The sequence below is a fragment of the Sinocyclocheilus anshuiensis genome, unplaced genomic scaffold (assembly GCF_001515605.1).
Source record: "Sinocyclocheilus anshuiensis isolate Anshui unplaced genomic scaffold, SAMN03320099.WGS_v1.1 scaffold195, whole genome shotgun sequence".
NCBI classification, from domain to species: Eukaryota; Metazoa; Chordata; class Actinopteri; order Cypriniformes; family Cyprinidae; genus Sinocyclocheilus; species Sinocyclocheilus anshuiensis.
The window spans coordinates 2,525,036-2,550,979 of NW_015548236.1; the positions used below are offsets into that span (position 1 = coordinate 2,525,036).

Sequence of the window (25,944 nt, forward strand, 5' to 3'; positions counted from 1 at the left end):
TGCCACTTATTTTCCACCCCTTTTTTTTCTATCAAGGTTAACACTAGATGAAGGTTATCATTCCAGCAGCAGCTAAGAAAGCTTTTGTGTACATTGAAGATACAGGTATATTGGGTGTTTTACAGACACGTCTTGATGTCAAGGTTGTGCTGACAGCATGTATAAGTGTGTGAGTGAGGAGTGTATGTGTGATGAGTTTTTAGCTTCACCCCCTGCTGTCTTTAATCAATACTCACATTAAACAAAGGTAGATAATTCCCTATATAATCTGTTTAGCATTCCATACAAGCTCACGACGAGTGTATGAGCTCTAAAATAAGCCTTCTCACATTGATGTTAAATGTGTGTGCATATGTGTACCCAACTTATTCGCTATATATATTAAAAATGGATAATATTTATATACGATTTTTAAAATATTATATAAATATTAATTCAGGGGATTAATTAAATATATTTAACACAGTTCTTTTTAAAACAGTGTTGACCCTTTCATTTACTGTTCAAAAACTGGGGCTGGCAGTTTTTTTAAAGATTACTTTTAAAAGTCTCTTATGCTCACCAAGGCTGCATTTATTGGTCAAAAATACAGTAAAACAATAATATTGAAATACTATTATACTTATATTCTTAGAACAACCAAACAGAAACATATTTCTGATGTTTTTTCATGATTCGTATTTCGTGATACGCTACCATTCAGAAGTTTGGGGTACATGAGATTCTTTAAGAAATGTAAAAAGAAAAAAAATCAGTTGATGCTTTTAAACAGCAAGGACACATTAAATTGATCAAAAGTGAGAGTGAATATATTTATAATGTCTATAATTAGATAGTTATGATAATTAAAGATATTTATAATGTTTATAAATATATAATTTATCATTTCAAATAAGTGCTGTACTTTAATCCTGAAAAAATATATGACCATTTTCAGAAAAAAAGTAGCAAATACTTCAATATTGATAGTAAATGTTTTTTTGAGCAACAAATCAGCATATTAGAATGATTTCTGAAGGATCATGTGACACTGAAGACTGGAGCAATGATGCTGAAAATACAGCTTTGTCATCACAGGAATAAATTACATTTTCAAATATATTAAAATAGAATATGGTTATTTTAGTTTATAATAATATTTCACAATATTGCTGTTTTACTCTATTTTTTGATCAAATAAATGCAGCCTTGGTGAGCATAAGATACTTCTTTCAAAAAAAGTCATTAAAAGTCAAGTTATTTCAAATGATATACAGAATATTTGCATTTTGTTTGTCTTTGTTTGCTATGAAAACATTTGCAAAATTGCATCTGTTCTTTATTACAGTCTATAAATAATGCAAAGTGCAGCATCTGTCACAGGATGATGTCCTATTTTTTGACGCATATACAAGTGTTGTGAAAACCGACAGCGGCAGTGTGAATGATGCTGATCAGAGGAAGAACATCTAGTTATGCTGTACTGAAGTAAAATCCAGCAGCAGGCTTCACTTCATTCTCTGAGACAGAAATACATATGCACAGTTTAGATCTGATTTGTGAGGGATGAGGAGGAGAAGGATGTGAAATTGAGAGAAATTAGCCTCCAAAATATATTGCTATGGTTTCAGTGATATAGCTTTCACAATGCTAGTGCTCATTCACCCTCTCGCACTCACACACATAAGATCTATTCCAGGAAATGAATTTATTTTTAGTGGAACTGGTATGCTTTTAATTACCAGCATAACTGTTTATGACTTATTGTAGGGAAAATAAAACAGGCAAATGTGAAATTTCACAACAAGATTGACACTGGTTAATATTTCATAAAACCACAGGGAGTGACGATACAGTTTACTGTAAATTGCATAAAGCCAACACACCGAATAATGCGTCATTTCTAAATATTTGCAAAACAAAGCGTGTCAGATATATTGACCAATATCTGGTTACTTTGTGGTTTCTGTTGTCCAAACGTTCCCTGATATTTTTAATTCTATTCATTTTAAGTTTTAACTACGCTAAAAATTCTCCCATAAATGGGTTTTAGTGGTGTATAAAAAAGAACAACGGGGCCCTTTCTAAATGTTTTTGTTTGTTGGTTTTGACTGGTAACAGTTTGTGTTCAACTATGCTGCTTTTTAATTGATTTTCTATGTAAACGTGAGCTAGACATGCATTTTTGACCGTCATTTATTTCTCGCTATTTTTCAGCATCCTGCACATGAGCGCTGCATTTTTAAGATGCCATGTCGAGTTAAAAGAAGTTCAGCTTTTCCAAATTCACCTGGAGACCTTGTCTTTTTTTCCATTCTTTAACATTGTGGTTTTGCAGTTGAATACTTTTGCACCAAAATCTGCCCCAGTCGGTTTGCACCAAACACGTTTTTTTGCATTTAATTGCGCTGTTTTTAAAAATGATTTTCTTTTGTGAACATCCACCATTGCTCAACTTATTCATTGTACTGTGCATAAGCCTTTCAAAATTCTGCTTCGATCCGTCTCGCGTTTTTTTCAAACGCAAGAACACATTTGGTGAGAACAGGCCTCAAAAAGGCCTATAATATCATGAATCCAGTGCAGAGAAGAGTGTGCATTTGTTTGTAGGCATGTGTGCAAAATATGGATGGAGAACGAGTGATAAACACAATGAATAGAGACTGCTAAATAGAAATAATGTAGATATAGGCTTATCCAGACTCCTTATCCAAGCATAATCCTGCATTCTTTTCTGGCCAAACGTCCCGCTGTTCATTTGAAGAGCCATGCCAGCCGAGCCCCCTCACTTCTCAGCTCACACATTACCAAAACTCCAGGGTTGCGTCATTTGCCGAAAAGCACAAAAAATATATCTGAAGCCCTCTTTTCCAAGAAAGAGCATAAAGTTTTTTTTTTCCTTTTGTGCCAAGTCCTTGTACTCCTTTCACGCTGGCCACCAAACCATGCCTAATGGCTCCTGGGGAGAAGAGGCCCAGATTGTGGCGTCTTTTCCCGACAAAAAGAGCTTAGAAAACTAAGCTTAAAATTTCAGGGTGCCACCCCCGCCATCCCACCCCTCCTGGAGCGTGCATATGCCCCTTCTATCCCAGGAGAAACAAGAGATGAACTCAGAAATGGATGCGAACAGTGAACGTGAGCAACCACAGTCACTCTCAGATTCTCTGTTTTTGGGTTATATGCTGTAAATCTAATACTTTTTTATATATACTGCAGGTGAATATCTGGGTTGCTAATATGTGAATCTGACCCATCAGGAATGGAAGAAGTTGCACTTTATTATGGGTAAGATTTTGCTTGAATACATTCGACTATGCTAATGTTTTACTGTCGTGTGTTTGGAGTAGAAATCAACGATGAAGATATATTATTCAGGCACATCACAGTGTTCAAGAGTTGACAATGAAAAGATCAACAGATGTGGAATATTTTTGAAATGCAGTATGTGATGTAGAAACCAAGATGGCAAAATTAATTTGTATGATGATAATGGATTCAGCTTGCATATGATGTAATGAAATGGATTTCATAAGACTGAATAAATAGCACTTTGAATGATTATTTTGAGCACTTTTGAATTTTCATTATATTGAATTAAAATTTTAAGCTTAGGTTGCGCCTGCATTGAGGACCAAATGGAAATTATAGTAAAACACTGAAATCCCTTACATTGTGGTATTTTTTTTTTTTACCAGTCAGTCAGTGGTCTGCATGAGAAAAACAGCTTACTAAAGGATGCTTTAATTAAAAAAAAAATGTCACTACGCAATATGTGAGGGTTTGATTTAGCTAAGTTGGACAGAAAATATATATACAAGAAAATATAATAAAAACTAGTGTGTGTGTGTGTGTGAGAGAGAGAGAGAGAGAGAGTATGTGTCTGCAAACTGAGCATGAGCAGAAGGAGAGGATGAGATCATTGGAGAGGATGAGAGAGAAAAAAGGACAATAGTCAAGCAGTGTATAAATGAGACCAATGGGAAAGTCTCTGTATAGTGTATTGAATATATATACTTCCATCAGGAATCTCTGCTTAGTGAGAAAACACATGCCAAAAAAGGACAGACCGAGAGGATTTTAATCCAAGCTGCATCTGTTTGTTCATTACAATACCCTATGATATGTTCACAAGCATGCAGATGACAATATTGCATGAATAATGTTTAAACCAACCACACACAAGAGTTTATTTAGTGAAGCGCAGGATTGTCAAAGCTGTATACGAAGCGGCCGATTCCTTACATCTGTTCTGCTGTTTACACACACACACACACATCCCCACCTTTTAAGGCGAGGAGATGAGAGTTGATTGATTTTCTGCTAGGTTTAAGGTGTGCTCTGGTTTTTAAGAAGATCCCTCCAAAAAAAAGTAAATGACAAACACAGTTCTGTGAAAGCAGAACAAGATATGGAGTCTATATTAAGATGACTCGAGGAGCCCTCCTTCGATTTCTGTGGCGTTTACGCTGTAAATGTAAATGTGATATAAGGTGAAGCTAACGTGGCATCAATATAGATAATTTCTCTCCTTTTTATTGCATACCATCTGCAATCGATCTGTTGCTAATCTTCATTACAAAGGCCTCAGTCTCACTGATTTCCTGAGGATACACAATGTTGATGTGGGACTGTGTCATTTGTATTACATAAAAAGAGAATGTGATGAGAGTAATGATAACAATAATATAAGCTTTTGATAATTAATTTTTGTTCCATATTTGTCTGATAAACCACATCATAAAGAAAATCTTAAATAGATATGCATTTTTTAATTCTTTAATTTATGACAAACAAATAATCTATTCATACAGTGAAATAATTAGTTATAGAAAATATGTTTGCAGCAATTGTAATTTATTGCCTAAAAATGAATGAATCGTGGATTATTTGTCATGCCATTTTATAACACCGTTTCGATTTACATCTCATATTTAAATTGTTGATTAGGTTTTTAAATGTTTGTAAACTCCAGAATTACTTTTATAATTGTACTTTAATGTTAAAATGGTTCATGCTAAAAGTATATTTTTGTTTAACGCTAAAATGGCATCAGATCCACTCCAATATAAAATAAATAAATAAATACATAAATAAATAAATATTTCCTTAAAATGCTCAAAGCAAAATTGTAAGATGTAACAAAATCAATATATTTCTAAGGTATTATTTCTGTATCTGCCTGTGAGGGTAGACGGACAGATTCTGTAGGCCGCAGTGAATTTGGCAAGTCTGTACTGGGGAATGGCGTATAGGGAAAGAGGGAACAGGAAGAGGTTATTAAAATATGATGTTCGAGTTTTGGTTGACTACCTCACACATGGTTCTCTCAGCATGAACTGAAAGTGAGGTGTACTTCTTACCAAAAGAAAAAAAAACAGCTAAATAAAAAAATGGGTAGCTTTCTTTTCTTTTAACTATAAAGCTGCATGTATTTTTTTTATTTATATTCCATTATGTAACAGCAACATAAGAATTTTTTTTTTTTTTTTAAATGTGGTAATGATTTCATTTCCAAATCAAATCATTTTCATAATAATGCAATTACCAGCCCTATAGAGTTTTATTGATGTATTTATTTAAGGTGAACAGGCCCATAATATAAGAGATCCTATCTGTTTTGGCGGGTCGTGGGGGTTGGCCTGATGAAAGGCATAAAGCACTTAAAGTTGTTAAGGGCACTCCCACCATTCAGAAGCACTTAGTGTGGCCACTCCCCAAAATCTGCACACACAATTACCATTGGAGGGTGATATGGAAACACACACACAAGCACTTACAAACACTAATGCTTTTAATTAATAAACTGATGACATTTTCCAGGTGTTTTGTTACACTGGACTAATTTTTTTAATGAAAGAATTTTTTTCAAATGTAAGATTAACATGCTAACACAAATTAAGTGTTTGTATCTGTAAAACAATGTGATCTCTGAATTGCATCCATCCTGAGGCATGTTATGTAAACAGTCAAAGGTGCTATTTTTACAGTCTGTATATTCCTATTAAAAGTATATTTACTTGCTGTTGAATGTAATTGTGCTTGTCGTCACCTTTTTAACATTTATAGTAAGGGAAATTGATGTTTTCTTGTCAGAAGTTCTAAATAGGCTACTTTTTTTTTTTTTTTACCTCTGCATGTTGAATAGTGACATGAATGAGGAGTGTACACACACACACACAAAACATCTGCAGAATACACAGTGATTAAACTGCAGCCTTAATCATCACTCTCAGTGTGACAGCTGCTGTTTAAGTCTGTAAGTCTCAATTATTATCTTATTCAATACTTTTTTTTTTTTTTTTACCTCTGCATGTTGAATAGTGACATGAATGAGGAGTGTACACACACACACACAAAACATCTGCAGAATACACAGTGATTAAACTGCAGCCTTAATCATCACTCTCAGTGTGACAGCTGCTGTTTAAGTCTGTAAGTCTCAATTATTATCTTATTCAATACATTTATTAATTTCTCATTTGGAGTCTGTATGCGTGTTCCTTATTCTATAATAATTATATTTTAATCTGCCAGTTTTTAAACATGATATGTGAATTTCAGAAGGACATGAATTTTGTTCATCTTTGATTGTTAAAATAATAAAAACATTAAAAAAAAAATATTTATACAGCATTTGTGCTTTTTTTATGCCTTCATTCGTTTATATTGTGCTGTTTTTAGGTTGGATTTGAATTGTTAAATGCCTTTGAAAACAGGAAATTACATTATTTTAGGCTACATAGGCCTAAGTAAAATCACAAAAGGAAAAAACGTTTAAAAGCAAACAGCTAGCCTACATTTACTGAAGTCAAAAGAATATTGTTCACCCCCCCCCCCCCAACTGACTTATTATTCCAGTTAAATTAAATGGCGAACACTCTTCATTAACCACAAAATATACAGTGACAGTTGTAGGTCTACTCTGCCATGAGCAAACTGTTACAGTGTTCAGTGTCCGTTTGGTCCTAATGATTTAACAAAGATAAAGCAGTATAAAAATGTTACAAGAAATTTTGTAATAATACAAAAAGGGAAAAAACGGTGTAACTTAAGTTAACCATCCTGCAGCATGAGCAGCGTTTGCTGTATCCCTAATACAAATGTTACCTTTGTATAGCTGCTCCCGATATCCCATTCAAAACAACCACATTCCAACCTAATGGACGCACCTCGCCCTTCCTGTGGCTGCTATATTACTCCGCGCATACCACATTCCCGGTGTCGAATAAAAAACATCTAGACCTCAGACGAGGTTCTTGGAATATAAAAAAGTATTTGATGATTATCACTTGTCACTTTACACATATAATACTAACGCTTAGCTTCATGCCGGACTAAGCCGCTGCTGCGCCCTAGTTTTTCGGGTGCGGTAGGATACATGAACTACATTCCTCGTATAAGAGCTGCGTCTGAGCGACGCCATTTTAAGGTCTAGATTCACACCAGCGCGGAAGGTTTGCTGCACCGCTAAACGCAGGAGAACAGCGACCCGTCCGGGAATCTCACCGGCTGGCTTGGCTGTTTCATTCCTACTTGGATACCGACGCGTTGGTCAGGCTTCGCCGGCCAAACAAAGGGATTCATCTTTTTAATTTCAGGTAACGTTAAGTGTTTTAAACGCGGAATGATTCAACTCCTAGTAACGTTAGTTTGGAGATTGGAGCATCAGGAGGATCTTCCCAGGGTTTTCCATGCTCAACCTGAGGCTGGATCTACCTTCCGCGAGCTGAGCATTTAAAAACGCCTCGTTTAGGTTTTTACTTTTTATTTTATACTTGTTTTCTTCTAAATTGCCGGTTTATGCACAACGCACATTGACTCTTGTGTTTGTTTACGGTAGCTCCGCAAACACTGGCTAACGTTAGCTTTCATTCAGGTCTATAGCTCGAGCAGCGAGCAAACAGCAGATCTCAATCGATAAACCACAATATTGGTAAAAACAAAACACACTAGTATACCCTTGTTTTTTAACCGCATCGTGATTTAACGTTAGTTTCCTCAGCTTCAACAGTTTATGTCGTCAGACGTGACGTAAGTTATCGAGGAACTTTTATTTGTGTAAGTTAGTTTGTCTTTTACAAATAATGAAAACAGCCGATCGATTTTGATTGTTGTCGTCTGTAAGATTGCCAAGTCAGTTGGGTGAAAGTAACGTTATGTCAGCAAGAAATGCAATAGTGTTGTCAATTCGTGAGAATGAAGAAAAATTTTTCCTTATTTGTAAAATATGTTTTGTTCTGTTGCATAACTATGTACATGTTAGTCAACTTGAAAATAGTGTAATGTGAAACTCCTAATTCAATTTGAAGTGAGCTAACGTTGAAATTAGTTATATTGTCTAAAGTTGTTTTCTTAAAGTGTTGCTGGATGGATTGTCAATTCCATTTTGTTTGAGAGGATATCCATGATTTGTCAGGAAAAGAGTAAGCTTTTGCTACAGGAATTGTCCTGGTTTTGTCTCTTCACAGATTTGGTGTGATGTTATAATTATAATCGCATTTCTCTGTCATCCGATAGGCCGGTTGCAAGTGGTCATGTCGAAACATTTCAGGGTTCATTCTTCCTCGAAACAAAGACCCTGATGGCCGAATTCCTGCGTGCTTTCAGGAGGGGCTCGGGTTTCTCTGCTCCCAGACTCCGGAACAGCTGTTTCACACACTTTAGTTAGACGTACCCACCTTGAGAGGCTCGGTAGAGCTGACCTCAGATCAGCCACCGTGCGCCTCTCCGCTGGAGGAAGTGTGGGCGGGGCTAAAGTCCGACGGCAGCGTGCGCGGTGGAAACTGAAGAAGGCCGAAACTTTTCCACGATTACGCGTGTGTGGTCGCGATTTTAGCGGCGAGCGTATTTTGGGTTTCGTACCTGTGTGGGAAATACCCGCAGCAGTCGGTTTAAAAACAACCTCGGTTCCCATAATACGCAGAAATGCCGGGTTTATGGAAGAACCTAAGAATATTATCGCCTCTGGAACATAATTGGGCTTGTTTACTGAGGATGTGTTTCTGCTGCTTTCAGCAAACCGAAGATATTGCTTGTCTAATAGATATACATGTTTGCTTTTGTAAATTATATCAAATGCTTTCAACTAAAGATTGTTTAAAGGAATAGTTTACCCAAAAACAAAACTTGTCACTCGCCCTTATGTTTCAAACCTGTTGCCAAAAGTAGTATATTCACTTTCATTGTTCATTGTATTGAGGGAAAAAAAAAAAGATTCAGTGGAATTTAATATATAAGAAATAGTTAGCGTTCAAAGAACGGGGCTGTCAGTTCTGTTTATAATCTGTTATTTTGTGTCCTCAACAAATACTAAGATTTTGGATCAACATAGGAGTTTGTAATGAAATAAATGGTCTTAAAGGGACAATCCACCCAAAACTACCAGAGAGCCACTTCTTGAATGGCTGTTGTAAATAGTGCTGTCAAGCGATTAATCGCATCCAAAATAAGTTTTTGTGCTCATAATATTTGTATGTGTACTGTGTATATTTATGTATATATAAATACACAGTGTATATATATTGAAAATATTTACATGTATATTTATATTAATATAATTTATATTATATATAAATATTTAATATAGGAAAATTTTTTATTAAATATATACATGCATGTGTGTATTTATATATTCATAATAAATATACACACTGACACTACACACACATTATGTAAAAAATTATGTTTATTTTGGACGAGATTAATCATTTGACAGCACTAATTGTAAACCGCTTTGCTTGCACCGGCCCTGTGCAGCAGCATTTCAGCTTCTGTTAACAGGATACAGTGAATAAACCATAAATGAGCCCATTAAGATGGCTAATCAGATGGCCTTCCTTTACTTTGAAGGTTCAGTTTCTAAATCTGTCCCATAATCACACAGTGATTCGTCTGAACGTCCGCCTCCCGTGCGCCTGTATGGAGTGCTGACTGGTGCCGCAAGGAAAACCCAGTAAATTTGTGTCTGACTCCCTTCAGTGTTTATTGTCTGGTAAATTAATTCCAGGTCAGTCTCACCACTGTGGAGGACTACACATGCATTTTGCATAAACTACCACAGCTGCCTCTGTTTGCTCTCAAATCATCCCTCTGCCTTCACATGCACCCTTAAAAAGCCTAATTTATTAACATTGGCACGGCTTCACAGCGATGTTTTTCCCGGTAGCGGGGTCTTTCAGTGCAGGCCTGTATTTGAAGTGCTGTATCTTGTGTCATGCAGACATACACACACACAGGAAAGGAATGTCCAGCGCTGACTGCAGGATGTTATCATAAGCAAGGTTTCCTGTAAATACCTGTATGTGAATGGAGCTCTTGGTGTTATATTTTGGAGGTCATGTCGAAATATTCTGCTACAGTAGTGCTTTAGAATGCTGTATTGTACCCAGGTGTTTTTTTTTGGTGACTGAAGGATGACACTGTGATTCTGTAGCTTCATCATTAAAAGCTGTTCTCACTCAGCCGTATGTTCTCAGACAGCCTGGATGCTCATCCAGCTGAGAACCAGCACTTAACCTACTTCCAGAGGGTTGCAATTTAGCACAAGAGCTCTGGAGTGCATGTGACTTGAGCTGTGTTCTGATTCACACAGTCTCTGCACCCGTGACCGTGGGACATCTGTAGAAGTTCAATTCACTTGACAAATTTGTTCATTTTGGAATAACCTGCAGCGTCCTCAAATGTAAGATTAAGTTCTGGAATTTCTTTACACGTTAATTCAGTTGCCAATACACTTGTTGTACCTTCTGATTTTAGGCACTTTACAATGTTTAAATATGTTTTGCAGATCTTTACCAAAACTGTAAGCAGATTTCCAAATATACTTATGTAGATGGTTATAAATGTATTAATTAATATAATTTTTCAGATAAAGTAGGCCTACCTAATGCAATTCAGTGAGTTTAAGTTTGTGATAACTGTCATAACATAAATTTAGTGATTTAAAAACAGGCTGCTATATTAATACTGATTTTTTATTTATTTTTTATTTTTTTATTTTATGGTCACAATAATAATGTTCTAGCTTTAAAAGCATTTACTGGTGTGCAAATTATCCTCTTGCTTTGTTTCAATTTATTACACTTGTTCCCAGTGCCACTGTGTGCATAGATTCTTAGTGGTCAACTGACGTGTCATCTGATATTTGGGATTTGTTAATTATCAGTATTGACTATGTCAGGAGGAGTTTTAATTCTATCCCTGAGCTCGCACGACGCTCACATTCTGTCTTCATTAGTTTACTGTATCTGTTTAACAATTGTCTTATTATTAGAACTGTTAATGTAAACTTGTATGAACATTTTTTGTCTATTGTTTGCTTTGATTAGTAATAGAAAGTGCAAATGTTATTCCTCGTCCACCATTATAATTCAGCAAATGCGCGTTCATAATTTAAACAAGGCCTTGAATATCTAACAAACATTTTAATTTTTTACAAACCTTGAAGGATATCTTCGTTGGCTACCCAAAAATCCATATTGGTCGAGCGCTATGTTGTAGTTGTAAATATTTGAACTGTGTTCATAGTTGTAAACTTGGACTGATCCCCTTTGCCACGTGATGCTCTTTCTTTCTAATTCTTAGGATGTTTGTTTGTGGTCGGGTTAACCACACTGATTGATGTTGCCTAATGTGTAGTTAAGTTGGAAACAAGCCTTTCGGTTTCTTCCCATGTTGTTGCAGTATGTACTTTACATTTAACCCTGATATCATGACGCATATAGGGTCTTTTGAGGCTTGCAGGATGTGAAAGCTGATGTTCTCCACTGCAGCAGGAAGACAGATTTTGTCAACGTTTCCAAGGGTTGTCCACTTTCTCGATGTTTATTCTCTGAAAATGTCCCCTCAAGTAGAGTTGGGTATCGTTAGAAATTTTCCAGTTCTGATTCTGGTTCCAGTTTTGCCTAACGATTCCGGTTCCATTTAAAAGAACTATTATTTTTTTTTTTTTTTTACTATTTTACCTTAATTGAATGTAGTGTTGCTGGAAGGTAGTAAGTAATGTTGAGTAATGCATGTGCTTCAAAGTTGATGTTTTTTACAATAATAATGCAGTCAGGACATGGTGATGCAATGAGTGGTTTCCACATTTTTAAACCTTTAAAATGCATGAAAATATTTTCTATCACTGTTTATCACTCTTGAAATGACCTGTACACTAAATAATGTAACCCTCATACTTGCATAACAATAGCAGTCTATTTATTTAGTGGTCCAAGTTGAAGTACGTAAGTTGAAGTATGTATTTTAATGATAATATGGGACAAATGTAATTTAGTGGCGGCAGGAGCTGTGTGCTGCCGGTATGTGTACAGTCAGACAAAACGTGCACATTTATCAAAGACGTGAGTGCGCGTACAGTCGTGGAAAATGATGTGTTCGGCAGTTAAAGACGCGGCGCGTCATGGGAAACAATGTGCTCAGTAATTAAAGAGGCAGGGCGGCGTTTCTGTTATTTGGTTTGTGACATCCTTTACGGGAAACGCCGGCGCAAGGCTGCTCACAGCTTGGTCACGTGTCGCACCAGAACCGTTTTCGGAACTGAAACTTAGAAGTTGTTCTGGTTCTTTAAAAAAAAAAAAACGAGCCGGTTCTGAATAAGAACCGGTTATCGGTTCCCTACCCTCAAGTCAGTAAGGCTATTAATTAACCTCTTTTAATCTGATTCTGAATTATACTGAAAGATAAGTTGATTTAGACAGATTTTAGTTTTTTTTTTTTTGGTTTTGTTTTTGAGCCGACGATGAATGTTGGACTCATTTAATTGATTTAATTGCTGCTTGGCGCACTGAAGGCCCATGCAGTAAGGAAGACTGTCCCTGAAGCAGACATGAGCAGTTTCCTATGGAAATAAAAATCAACTGCTCTGGTTTGAGGCCAGCGTAAGGAAACTTATTTCACCTTCTAAATGCTTGGCAGCTTTCATTTCGTTGTGGTATCTTTTCACGCTTCTAAATGTGTGCTCTACCCCATGAACTGGCATCACTGGCCTGAGGCTCTGCGCGAGACTCTGGAGAATTCCAGGCATCTGAGGTTTAGAGAGGTCATTATAGCACTGTGATTTAACTTCAGACACCTACATGTTCTCTAGCAAATGCACTACCATTCAAAGGTTTGGGTTCACTAATGGCGCTTTTCCACTGCGTGGTACGACTCGGCTCGGTACGACTCGGCTCGGTTTGCGTTTCCACTGCAGTTCAGTAACGCTTTAGAGTGGGCGGGATTATTCACATGTCGTTAGTTGCGCCGCCTCTATTGACGCGACTCCTGAAAAACTTTCATTCCACGTAGCCCCATCACGCTCTCGCTGGATCCGCTCCTCTGCTATCAACGAGAGGAACGTCTGTACTTCCTCAACATACAACGAAACAGCCACTTTTTGGTTGTTAAAAAAGGTGCGCTTGTTCAAAACAGTTGCGTTCGATCCTTCGCTGGCTGTGCTGATTTAAATCTAGCAGTTCTGTTGTGTTTGTGTCGCAAGTTCAGTGACGCAAGTAGTGACTATTCTCTCTGGCCAATCCGTGATCAGCAGAGTTTACACGTCACGTTTTGGTAACGGTACGGTTCACTTGGAACCTCAACTGAGGTGGTACTAAAAAAAGTACCAGGTACTGTACCCAGTGGAAAACCCCCCAAAAGTGAACTGTACCGAGCCGTACCATGGAAAAGCGCCATAAGATTCAGCAAGGAGACAGTTGAGCTTAGGGGTGGGCGATATGGCAAAAATATCATATCACCTGCTTTTTTTTTCTTTTTTTAGAGAAATATCACGATTTTATCATAATTCTTTGTCATGTTGGTTTTGCAAGTTGTCTGCAGAGCATTGCAGCCAAAGTAATTTCCCTATTATAAAGACAAATCTTTCAAGTTAACAAAATATAAAAAAAGAATAGCTGATATTTAGGCCAAAGTGGGCAAAGATTAAAATCTTTGTCCTTTATTTTATCTTTGTTATTAAAAAATGAGTACAAAGATACACATTACAAATATACATGATATACAAATAAAACAAACAATGTTTTATTTTCAGGTACAATAGGTGTATTTAACAAGAGCATTCAAGATATTGAATTCACAAAAAATAAATAAAACACTATATATATAGATATATAGATATAGATATAGATATATAGATATAGATATATAGATTAGATGTAGATATATATATATATATATAGAGATTCCTAAAGCAACTGTATTAAATTTTTTCAGTCAAGAGTAGTGAGTGATTTTTCTGTGTTTTGGTGTTTTATTACCATTAAAAGAATAATTCACCTAAAAAAATAAATTCTGTTATCTTTGTCAATTCTGTCATAGTGTTTTATTTTTATACCATCATTTTCTCACTCAAAAGTTGTTTTAAACCTGAATGAGTTTCTTTCTTCTGCTGAACATAAATGCTATTTTGAAGAATGTGGAAAACCAAACCGTTGCTGGTCCACAGTGACTTCCATAGTATTTTTCCTAAATTCAATGTGGACCAGCAACTGTTTGGTTACCCACATTCTTCAAAATATCATATTTTGTGTTTAGCACAAGAAAGAAATGAATACAGGTTTGGGACAACATGTGAGTGAGTAAATAATGGCAAAGAATACATTTTTGGGTGAACTATCCCTTTAATGACAAGCGGCAGCATGTTTAATACTGTCCCTTTAAGAGCTGCACGCATCTAATATACAGACATGCATTCGTTTTTCTCTCAACGGTTTACTTTAATTTTAGACATAAACCAACTGAGTCTATATGTAAACCTTGTGTGTTTTGACTGTATTAACTCAAAAGATAACTTAGTTCAGTAATCAGGTGCTGTTTGACAGGCTTTTTAGTGAGCGCGCTTCGGGTGTACGCACTTAGAAAAAGCGCACGTCAGAACAGCACGCGAATTAAACATTTAACCAGTAACAGTAACTTAATACACTTTAAAGCACATGCAAATAATGTACTTTTGTGACTGCGAGTAAGTGCAGTGCAAGTAACTGTACCGCTGAGTTAACACTGATGTGAATGCATGTCGCATTGTACAGTATATTAAGATGGAGGCGCCAGAACTGTAACTGATAGAATGTACACTGTAGCACGATACTGCGATATTTCTTCAAAAGCAGATGGTGGATACATTTTTATCATCCATGATCAAAAATCGTCATAATGAACACCCCTAGTTGAGATGTTTGTTACAAGAGATTTTTTTATTTTATTTTTTTCTACATTAATAGAGGTCGACCGATTGATCGGCCGATTTTTGGCTTTTTTTTTTAAATCTGCATCAGCCGATTGTGCTGCAAATTAGGCCGATTTATAGGCAGGCGCATCTGCGGGCAGCTAAGCGTTGTTGCGGAACACCGGAGAATCTCTCTCTGGCTGCGTGAGACACTGAGCAACTCACACACTGACTGCAGCCGCTTCTTGTTCACACACAGCTTCAGCTAATGATGGCAGGGCAAAATAGACCGTTTCAAAAGCGTAATTACGTTTTATCCTACTAGAATTGATGCCGGAAAGTTATCATATTCATAAGTGCAACAAGTCATTTGCATGTGAAAGTAGAAACATGCAATTCAAACGAAACTTCTGGGCTGTTTATAGCGTGCATGTTAACTTTCCTCATGAAATGTGTGTGTAGGTCCGATGTGGCCAGTGAACTTTTATTTTTGTTATCACTTGGCCATTTGACTTATAGCAGTGTCCAGTGTTTCACATACATTGAGGCGACTTTGAACCCTGGCTAACGAGCAGATAGCACCGCGAGCTCGTGCAGCGCTGTCAGAATACATGCAATGCGTGCGTGTATTAGAAAACATAAACAATTAGTAAATAAACTGCAGAACGTTAAGGCCATTTCACGATTTCAATCATCATACAGTAACCAGCAACAATCACCACTTCCTCTTCTCATTGAAGACATGCGATGCAGTTTTTGGCCTTTTTTTTTTTTTCTGTAGAATTAAAAGCAGCCTTGCTGAGAAGAGACTTCTTTTAAAACATTTGAAAGTATTACAGATCCTAATTTGAACACTATGTGTGAAGCATCCCTAGTCTTTCATGTAATGCCTGATAAAGTAGCGTTTGTGACTGAGCACAGTGCTTATTTGATTACAGCCGTTACCGGGGAAACCGCTCTATCTCTCGCTCCAACGGCGCCTCCTGCTGGCAGAGAATTAATTTTCATTTGCAAGTCTGTGGGAAACACTGGTGTCTGTCAGCCAACATAAACAAGCATGCTTCAGAACTGTTTTGAGAAGGTGCTTAAGTTTTGAGCCATGTATTATTACTCTGAATTAGGCTACTTACTACTATTACTATCTTGTACCCTGCAATAATCATTTACACAAACTCACTTTTATGAGATGAAGAAAAAAAAAATTTAATCGGCCAAAAAAATCGGCATCATATATCGGCCATCGGCTTCCCTGATTTCTAAATATCGGCATCGGCATTGGCCAGTGAAAAACCCATGTCGGTCGACCTCTATACATGAATTAACTTTCTATTCAAAACATCCTGACAAAAATTAATCAAAGTTTCCACAATAATGTTAAAGAGCACAACTGTTAACATTGATAAGAAATGTTTCTTGGGCACCAAATCAGCATATTAGAATGATTTCTGAAGGATCACGTAACGCTTAATTTTCAGCAGCCATTGCTTCAGCTTTACCATCACAGGAAGAAATCACATTTTAAAATGGATTAAAATAAGACAGTTTAAAATTGTAATGCTAGTAACATGGAATCACAATATAATAAATGCAGCCTTAGTAAGCATAAGAGACTACTTTATAAAACCATTACAAAAGCTTACTGACCCAAGGTTTTGGTCAACTATAAACCATGCCGTTTTTTTTTTTTTCTTGCTGTACCATTCTTTAAATAACAGTTAAAGCACAGAATAATGCTGTCAGCATTCTGTCACGTAAAAACCTCTTGGAAACATCGCAGTCATTTACACTTAAGCATCTTGCAACATGAAGGTTGCATTTTTCGACAGTGTGTCAAGTTAAAAAATAGTCCAACTTCTTAAAATCTGTTTTGAGGTCACTGTGTTCTGTTCAGTTGTTGCACTCCATCCAGCTGCTTTTGAACAAGAATGTGTCTCGTGTAAATACCCCTAGGAAAGGTCTGTTGTTTTTTTGTTTTTTTTGCATTTTAAATAATTCATGCTTAATTGTAAATAGTCTAGTTGGTGGTTTAGTATTTACTTCATGCACTTTTGTTTTCTTGTAATCATTTCCTTTCTGTGTGACCCTACATGTTAGGGTATGTTCGTTGTTTTTTTTTAGTTGCTTGCAAATTACATATCTGTTTCTGTAGTGATCTAAACTCCCCACCCCCTGAATGTACAGTCGGGTGAGAGTTTTCAGCTCGAGTCACCTATAAGTTAATGGCTGATTATTTAAAACCTAAAAAGGTTTGGCTACACATTTTTGTGAAACTTGTTGCTTGTTTTCTTTTTTTTCTCGTAATTTGGGTCTATCCCATTATCCCAGAATAATGGTCTGCAGCCTGTAGTGAAATGTGCCGCATTAATAGCGAAACGGGTAAATCTGATTTTATTAAGTTGAGATCCTAATAAGAAACTTAAGATCGGTGTTGGTTTCGTGTCCTCGGGCTGTTTATAATCGCATAATTTGTGGTGCTTGATGCCGTATTGTTCTCATCAGCTTTGGATGAATGAAGCTGACTAACCCCCCTCAGCATGTTTTTACTGGCATTGCCAAGATGACTCATCGTCCCGTCTCCCTCTATCGACTTCTCGCGTGACACCCTACAGACTAAATGAGGGGAGTTTCCCACAGTTAACACTACCTTTAGGGTCTGTAATGTAGCTTAAAGCCTCTTTCTCGCTTGTAAAACAGCTGGTGTCTGAGGGGGGAATAGACAAATGTTGCTGCTAATTTGTAAAATGGAACTCTTTCTTGACCTTTCTGTGCTTGACTAGTTCTGTTATGTAGTTTTATTTTTGTCCTTATCGGTTGAATTTTTTTTTCTACAGGTTTGGACGTCGCTCAGGCTGCGGGATTGACGCAACGATGGCTACCCAGTGTGAGTATTTTTCTAAGTTAACCTGTCGGTTTATCAGCATGTTTGTCCAATGACTGCTGCTTGATGCAGACACAAACACGGATGAGCTGATAAAGAACAGGTTTATTTACTGAATGATTTCGGTTAACCCTCACAGACCCAGTATATCGCCAAGAATACTAAATGCTGTTTGTATTGCTATGGAATTGGAATAGCATTTCCAAATTTTGCATTTAAAATTAAGATTTCAGTTTAGTTATAAGTTAACCACGGTTAATTGCAGACTAGAAGTCCTAATTGTAATGGTGTAGAACTTATTCATGAATATAGCCTTTGCTGATATGGCACTAAAAAATAGCGGCAATGCTTTTAATAGAGGTCATTGCAGCTGCAGGTGTTGAAATATGCAATATCTTAACTGCAAATTCAATAGGGTGTAGGAATATTGCATGATCATGAGACTTTAGAGTAGACTAAAAAAAACATTCTGTCTGGAAGAACTTTAAATTGAATGTCTGACATTGATGTCTTATGTCCTGTAGCTGACCTTATGGAGCTTGATATGGCCATGGAGCAGGATCGTAAAGTCGCTGTGAGTCACTGGCAGCAGCAGTCCTACCTGGATTCAGGTATTCACTCTGGGGCCACCACCACAGCGCCGTCTCTGTCAGGCAAAGGCAACCCTGAGGAGGAGGATCTGGACAACCAGGTGCTCTTTGAGTGGGAGCAGGGCTTCAACCAGCCCTTCACACCTGAGCCGGTGGCAGGTATGTGGCAGTATTTGCTTCCAACACATGGTGTTTGCATTAGGAAAAAATGGAAGCCCCTCTAACTGGATATTTTCAGTCTTGCCCTTTTTCTGCCTGCTTCATATCTGGCTAATCACAAACTTCCTCTCTTAGACCTGGATGGGCAGTATGCCATGACCCGTGCACAGCGTGTCCGTGCTGCCATGTTTCCTGAGACTCTTGATGAGGGCATGCAGATTACTTCTACCCAGTTTGACTCTTCCCACCCCACCAATGTGCAGCGGCTGGCCGAGCCTTCCCAAATGCTCAAACATGCCGTTGTCAATCTCATTAACTACCAGGATGATGCTGAACTGGCCACCAGAGCAATCCCTGAGCTCACCAAACTTCTCAACGATGAGGACCAGGTTAGAAACGTCCCGTACTTCATGCTTGTTAAGCCATCAAAATTGCGATTTCCTTTGACAAGACACGCTTTCCTGCTTCAGGAAACATTTATTTGCAGCTGAAGCTAAAAATGGAAGATCTTTTAGCAAAAAGAGCCTTCATTAAGATTATTTTTAGCCATATAGTGACTTAAAGTTTGAAGCAATGACAGTTCTGTCTGAATCACCTTAAGTTTTGCTTTTGGATGTTGTCATTTGCATAAGGTAGTGGTTTCCTGTTGGCAGATCTGAGATTGGTAGAGAAAATCACTAGTTTGAAGTGACCCTTGAAAGATTTCTGCATCTGACAAGCAAATTAGTCCCTTCACTCTAGATTTTCTCTGCAGTTGCACTGCTAAATGACAAGTAGCCAAGCAAGTTCAAATCTCACTTCCTCCTTATTCACTCTTCCTGTCCAGGTGGTGGTGAACAAAGCCGCAGTGATGGTGCACCAGCTCTCCAAGAAAGAGGCCTCTCGCCACGCCATCATGCGCTCTCCCCAGATGGTGTCGGCAATCGTGAGGACCATGCAGAACACCAATGATGTAGAGACTGCCCGTTGTACTGCCGGCACCTTACACAACCTGTCCCATCACAGAGAGGGCCTCCTCGCTATCTTTAAGTCAGGAGGAATTCCTGCCCTCGTCAAGATGCTCGGGTAAGGGCACCAAAGCAGGAAATCTGGTGCACGGATGCTTTAGTCTTGAATTACTACATTTGAACATGATGCTGAAGGTTTAATCCTTCCATGTGCTGTCCTACTTGTACCAGTTCTCCACTAAATGGATATTACATGATCGGTTTTCCAGGTCCCCTGTTGATAGTGTGCTGTTCTATGCCATCACCACCCTTCACAACCTCCTGCTTCATCAGGAAGGTGCTAAAATGGCTGTCCGTCTAGCTGGAGGACTTCAGAAGATGGTGGCCCTGCTCAACAAAACGAATGTCAAATTCCTTGCCATCACCACAGACTGCTTACAGATCCTGGCATACGGCAACCAGGAGAGCAAGGTACATACATTGCATGAATTGGTCTTGCTAACTGGAGGGAAGAATGTACTAGATGTACTCATGTTAATTTGTCTCAATTCTTGCCACCACAGTTGATCATCCTGGCCAGTGGAGGACCTCAAGCTCTGGTCAACATCATGAGAACATACACCTATGAGAAACTGCTCTGGACCACAAGTCGTGTGCTGAAGGTGTTGTCTGTCTGCTCCAGCAGCAAACCTGCCATTGTTGAGGCTGGTACGTTCATTTCCGCTTGTGCCAATTAAGTATGCGTTCATGTATGTTATGTCAGGGTCTCATCTTATGCTTCTACTGTATGTGCGTTTTAGGTGGTATGCAAGCTCTTGGTCTTCACTTGACAGATCCCAGTCAGCGTCTGGTTCAAAACTGCCTGTGGACTCTCAGAAACTTGTCAGATGCTGCCACCAAGCAGGTAAATTCATGCAAACCATTAACAGTTCGGTTTGATGTTATGAATATTTGAAAAACTTTTATTAAAGTAACATTTTGCCTTGTAGGAAGGGATGGAAGGACTTCTTGGCACTCTGGTTCAGCTTCTTGTTTCAGATGACATCAATGTGGTCACATGTGCCGCCGGCATACTCTCCAACCTCACGTGTAACAACTACAAGAACAAGATGATGGTTTGCCAAGTGGGTGGAATCGAGGCCCTGGTCCGTACTGTTCTAAGAGCTGGCGACAGAGAGGACATCACCGAACCTGCTGTTTGTGCGCTACGCCATCTAACATCCAGACACCAAGATGCTGAGATGGCCCAGAATGCAGTGCGTCTTCACTACGGCCTACCTGTAGTGGTCAAACTGCTGCACCCACCCTCACACTGGCCGTTAATTAAGGTATGTGGCCAGTTTTTCTGCGCATGATCTTTTGAAATATTGCACATTTTAACAAGTCTTCCCACATCCTTCTAGGCCACAGTCGGGCTGATCCGTAATCTAGCGCTATGCCCAGCCAATCACGCACCACTCCGAGAGCAGGGTGCGATTCCCCGGTTGGTCCAATTGCTGGTGAGGGCACACCAGGACACCCAAAGGCGCACTTCAATGGGCGGCACACAGCAACAGTTTGTGGTGAGTTAAGTTTGGATTTTGTAGGCATTTTCTTTACTTGAGGAAAATTAAGTGACACTAATTGTCTGATTGTAATATTCAGGAGGGAGTTCGTATGGAGGAGATTGTGGAAGGCTGCACTGGAGCACTTCACATCCTGGCCAGAGACGTACACAACCGAATCGTCATCAGGGGGCTCAACACTATCCCCTTATTCGTACAAGTATGACTAACTTGCCGATTGCCTATGTTTGCACATTCTACATGCAAGACAGCTGCCGTTGTGATCTCGTAAGCCCTGTGAGTTTCTTAAAGTGTTTCTTTTGCTCTGTAGCTGCTGTATTCTCCTATTGAGAACATCCAGCGGGTAGCAGCAGGAGTTTTGTGTGAGCTGGCTCAAGATAAGGAGGCAGCAGAGGCCATTGAGGCAGAAGGAGCCACGGCTCCTCTCACAGAGCTGCTGCACTCCAGGAACGAGGGAGTGGGTGAGTGACTGCCCCCTATTGACAGATACCATACAGCATTATAACAAAAAATCTCTTAATATCAGTGGACAAATCTTTCCAATTTCTTTCTTTGGTGTGGATTGTATTACCAGCTACAGGGTGTAAGAGGTCTAGGACACAGAAGCTTTCTATTAATCTTGACTCTCTCGTGTACTTATCTCTATATAGCCACATACGCTGCAGCAGTTCTGTTCCGCATGTCTGAGGATAAGCCTCAGGACTACAAGAAACGTCTTTCTGTGGAACTTACCAGCTCTCTTTTCAGAACGGAGCCCATGGCCTGGAACGAGGTACAACCATTCACCTGCTCTCGGATGAAGACCATTAATGCTGTATGAATCCACTTTTATAAACCAAAAATGTTTTTGTTTTGTCTTAGACTGGTGACCTAGGCCTTGATATTGGTGCTCAGGGAGAGCCTCTTGGATACAGACCAGATGGTAAGACATTTTTATTTATTTTATGTTTGTTTTATGTTTATTAAATGTTTGCTTAAAGTTTTAAACATTTTAATTTAAATTTTTAACTTTTTTAAATGTTTAACTTTTTTGCTCTTGTTTATTTGAACTAGTTTTATTTAACTATCAGAAGTTAGTTTCATTTTAATCACACTTTAATAAATAACAACATGCATTATATATATATATATATATATCTATATCTATATCTATATATATATATATTAGTGCAGAATATAATGTGGATGTGAATGTAATATTCCTTCCTCCTGATATCAATATAAGCAGGTTTGAGAGAAAGCATATATGAAGAATTAGTATTTGCTCCATTGCCAGATGAGTCAGTTAGGTCAGTATAAGGCTAATCCTGTTAGCCCTGGAGTTAGCATTAGCGCTCAGACCTGTTCTTGAATATTACAGCAGAAAGGGACAAAGCTGAATTTTCAGCATCATTACTCCAGTCTTCAATGTCACGTTTGACAGCATTTATTTATTTATTTATTTATATATTTATTTATTTATTTATCATTTAGACATTTATTTAAACAAGACTCACGATCTCTCATCCTTTTTAGACCCCAGCTATCGTTCTTTCCACTCTGGCTACGGTCAGGATGGTCTGGGTATGGATGGCATGCTGGAGCATGAGATGGGAGGCCACCATCCTGGGGCAGAGTACCCCGTAGAAGGATTGCCCGACTTGGGCCACGCTCAGGACCTGATGGATGGCCTGCCCCCTACAGACTCCAATCAGCTGGCCTGGTTCGACACGGACCTCTAAACATTCACAGTCTACAAGTATTGAAGGTAAGATGAGCTTCAAAAACTTGAACAAAAGTGTTCACTGTATTCTGCTTAAGTTTGAGTTAAATGAACATTGATTATCTTCTGTGTCTCCACAGCTGTATGTTGAATGAATCTGCATTGTGATTTGAAGAGTCGTGGAAGGTTTGCCAGAGGGTGGGCTAGTGTTTCAGAAAGTGCCTGACGCACAACACACACTTGTCGCAGACGAAAGGGAGATATCTAACGGGGAAATGGTGGATATCAGTCTCCCTTTAATGCTACGACCCTTTTTTTTTGTTTTTGCCCTGGATGGAAAAATGCAAGTACAGAGGGATTGTGACGCGGATGCTGATGAGTGCACATGAAAAGGATCTTTTAAGATGGAACTATTTTAACCTTTTTTTTTCTTCTTTTTTTCCCCCTTTTCCTTAAATCAGTCTTTTTTCATGGTACTGACCCTAGCTTGGTTTTTAAACCTGATCTTTTTTTTTTGTTTCTGCCATTTTAATTTGTATTACATATTTTTTATTTTCTTTTTTTTTTATGTCTTCTATAGTGTTAAGTTGTAGTGGACTTGCCTCATTGGTTTCTGGATCTTTATCACGTGCTAGTGTACAACACTAATCTCAGTTCCTATGTAATCTGACTGAAAATGTAACAATGTGTAGCTTTTTATATGATCAGTTAAAATGGTGGTTGTTGGGAGTACAAAAAATTATATGCATTCTTACAAAATGCTTAAAGTTGAGTAAGGAGAAGCAGTTTTCAATGTCACTATTGTTCCAAAAAGGGTGTGGATGCAGCAGGGGTGGGTGGGGGGTAGATGGGGTTTATGAGGTATACACAGAGACAGAAATCTTTTCTATGTTATCTGGAGGTAGTCTCTCTATTGAAGCAACGTCATTGTTTGTTAGCCTGTGCGGCTTCTTTTGGGAACATGGATAATGACATGGCTAATCAATAAAAGACTTTTATTCCATTGTGTTTATGTGATACCTAAATATAAAAGGCAACTATTATGACTCTCATAGACTTTTTTTTTTTTTTTTTGCATTGTTTGCCCCTTTTCACCCTCTCCCTGTTAATACCTTAAAGGAGTAGTTCACCTGAAAATAAAAATTTGCTGATGTAAATGAGTTTGTTTCTTCATCAGAGCAGATTTGGAGAAAATTAGCATTACATAATTTGCTCACCAATGGATCCTTGGCAGTGAATGGGTGCCGTCAGAATGAGAGTCCAAACAACTGATAAAAACAGTAATCCATGTCGGCGCTGATAGCCTCGTGGTTAGTGCGCTGACAAATACAGCACAACTGTTCACACGACCCGAGTTTGATTCCCATCTCGAGGTCCTAGGCTCCCTGCCTAGGCTTGTCCCGCTCCCCTCTCTCTACCCAATACTTTCCTGTCATCTCTCCACTGTCCTTGTCTAAATTAATAAAAGGAATAAAAAGCCCCAAAAATATATTCAATTTTCTCGATCTCAATCTCAATTTTTTTGTTTGTATTTTGTTGCTTAAAAATGAAGAAACAGAACAGAAAATGAACCAGTAGTTCACAACGCACTGTCCATCATGAAAAGATGAAGACAGACAAAAACTTACTTGACTGACGATCAAACAGATGAAGAAATCTTACAAGAAAAATCAAACAAACAAAGTTGCTCAAATACCTTTCAAAAAATGCCAGAATCTCCTTCAAATCCGGTTTTCAGGAGTCAAGAGTTCAACCACTAAGGTGGTTTTTAACCTCAAGCCGTTGCTTTTGGCTAAAATATGAGTCCTCTATCCATAATATTGCTGTCTGTAGTGGAAAAATACAATACATTTTAAAAACCTAATATAATTTGTAGTAAGTTTTTCTCGCCATGAAAATAGCCACAGAAGCTGGCATGGTGTTAAACACAAACAAACTTGTGTAAAAACACATCTTGTCTGAATCAGGAGAGAAATATGCACAGATTAAGCACTGTTTAAGTGAAAACGGTTCTAAAGAAACGTCAGTGCATTTTGATGTGAGAGAACAAGGCATGGACTTTTTACCTGGAAGAAATGTTATTATAGATTGAACTTGTATTTTGGACTCTCATTCTGACGGCACCCATTCACCCCAGAGGGCCTATTGGTGAACAAGTGATACTAAGTTATTCCAAATCTGTTCCAATAAAGAAACAAACTCATCTACATCTTGGATGGCCTGAGGCTGTTCCAATAAAACTCATCTACATCTTGGATGGCCTGAGGCTGAAGGTGAGTAAATGTTAGCAGATTTTTAATCTTTAAAGTACTATCTATGAAGTACAATCCATATTGACTATGTGCAGTTATAAGATGCCTATGAACGTAAATGTGTTTAACTGGGTCAGAGTTTGCCTTCTCTGCTCCCTGCCATTCATTTCCACTTCTCTGGAGGCCACTTATGTCTGTGTGAAATCACAGTTGAAGATTCATTATCAGTGAATCAGCCTTGGAGGGGTGGAGATGATTTCCGTTCTCTTATCTGAATGTGTGTGGGGACGAGGGCAGGCGATGAAATCTGCACTTGTGCACGTATATGGGTTTGTTAGCTACCCCCTTTTTCTAAATCGGATCCATATGAGCCTCGGATCAGAGAGCATGTTTATCTTAATGGATGTCTTGAGCTTGGCTGATTCAAGTCAGTTGGATTTAATTAACTTAGACAGGCAGCAGTCCTGATACGATGCATTAATCTCATGTTTGATGTGCTTTTTAATTGATTTGTTGAAGCTGCATGACTGTTGCCCCTTATAGAGTTACCTTTTTATAGATTACATGTTTACAGGCGGGTGTACATCATTTTATATCTGAGGTTATCTTTAAGGCTCTTTGCATATTTTTTGTTTGCTCGATATCCGTACAAACATAGATTGTTTTTCCATTAAATGAGCTGTAATGCATCAGCATTTTAACTTGCACT

The 25,944-nt window shown here is 38.2% G+C and overlaps 1 protein-coding gene across 1 annotated transcript; it reads left to right on the forward strand.

Annotated features, from left to right (window-relative positions):
• The first annotated feature begins 7,410 nt into the window (after window positions 1–7,410).
• LOC107654753 (catenin beta-1-like) lies at window positions 7,411–23,986 on the forward strand. The gene is made up of 16 exons (XM_016441992.1): window positions 7,411–7,577; window positions 17,974–18,023; window positions 18,545–18,769; window positions 18,905–19,158; window positions 19,596–19,834; window positions 19,986–20,187; window positions 20,280–20,424; window positions 20,517–20,620; window positions 20,706–21,044; window positions 21,120–21,278; window positions 21,361–21,480; window positions 21,592–21,742; window positions 21,932–22,053; window positions 22,143–22,203; window positions 22,797–23,028; window positions 23,124–23,986. The coding sequence occupies exons 2-15, from the start codon at window positions 18,011–18,013 to the stop codon at window positions 23,000–23,002; spliced, it is 2,340 nt and encodes a 779-aa protein (XP_016297478.1). The 5' UTR covers window positions 7,411–7,577; window positions 17,974–18,010; the 3' UTR covers window positions 23,003–23,028; window positions 23,124–23,986.
• The last annotated feature ends 1,958 nt before the right edge of the window (window positions 23,987–25,944 follow it).

Coding starts and splice junctions, on each gene's coding strand:
- LOC107654753 (XM_016441992.1), top strand. Junction 20,188..20,279: donor ACGGCAACCAGGAGAGCAAG/GTACATACATTG, acceptor TTGCCACCACAG/TTGATCATCCTGGCCAGTGG. Junction 21,045..21,119: donor CACACTGGCCGTTAATTAAG/GTATGTGGCCAG, acceptor ACATCCTTCTAG/GCCACAGTCGGGCTGATCCG.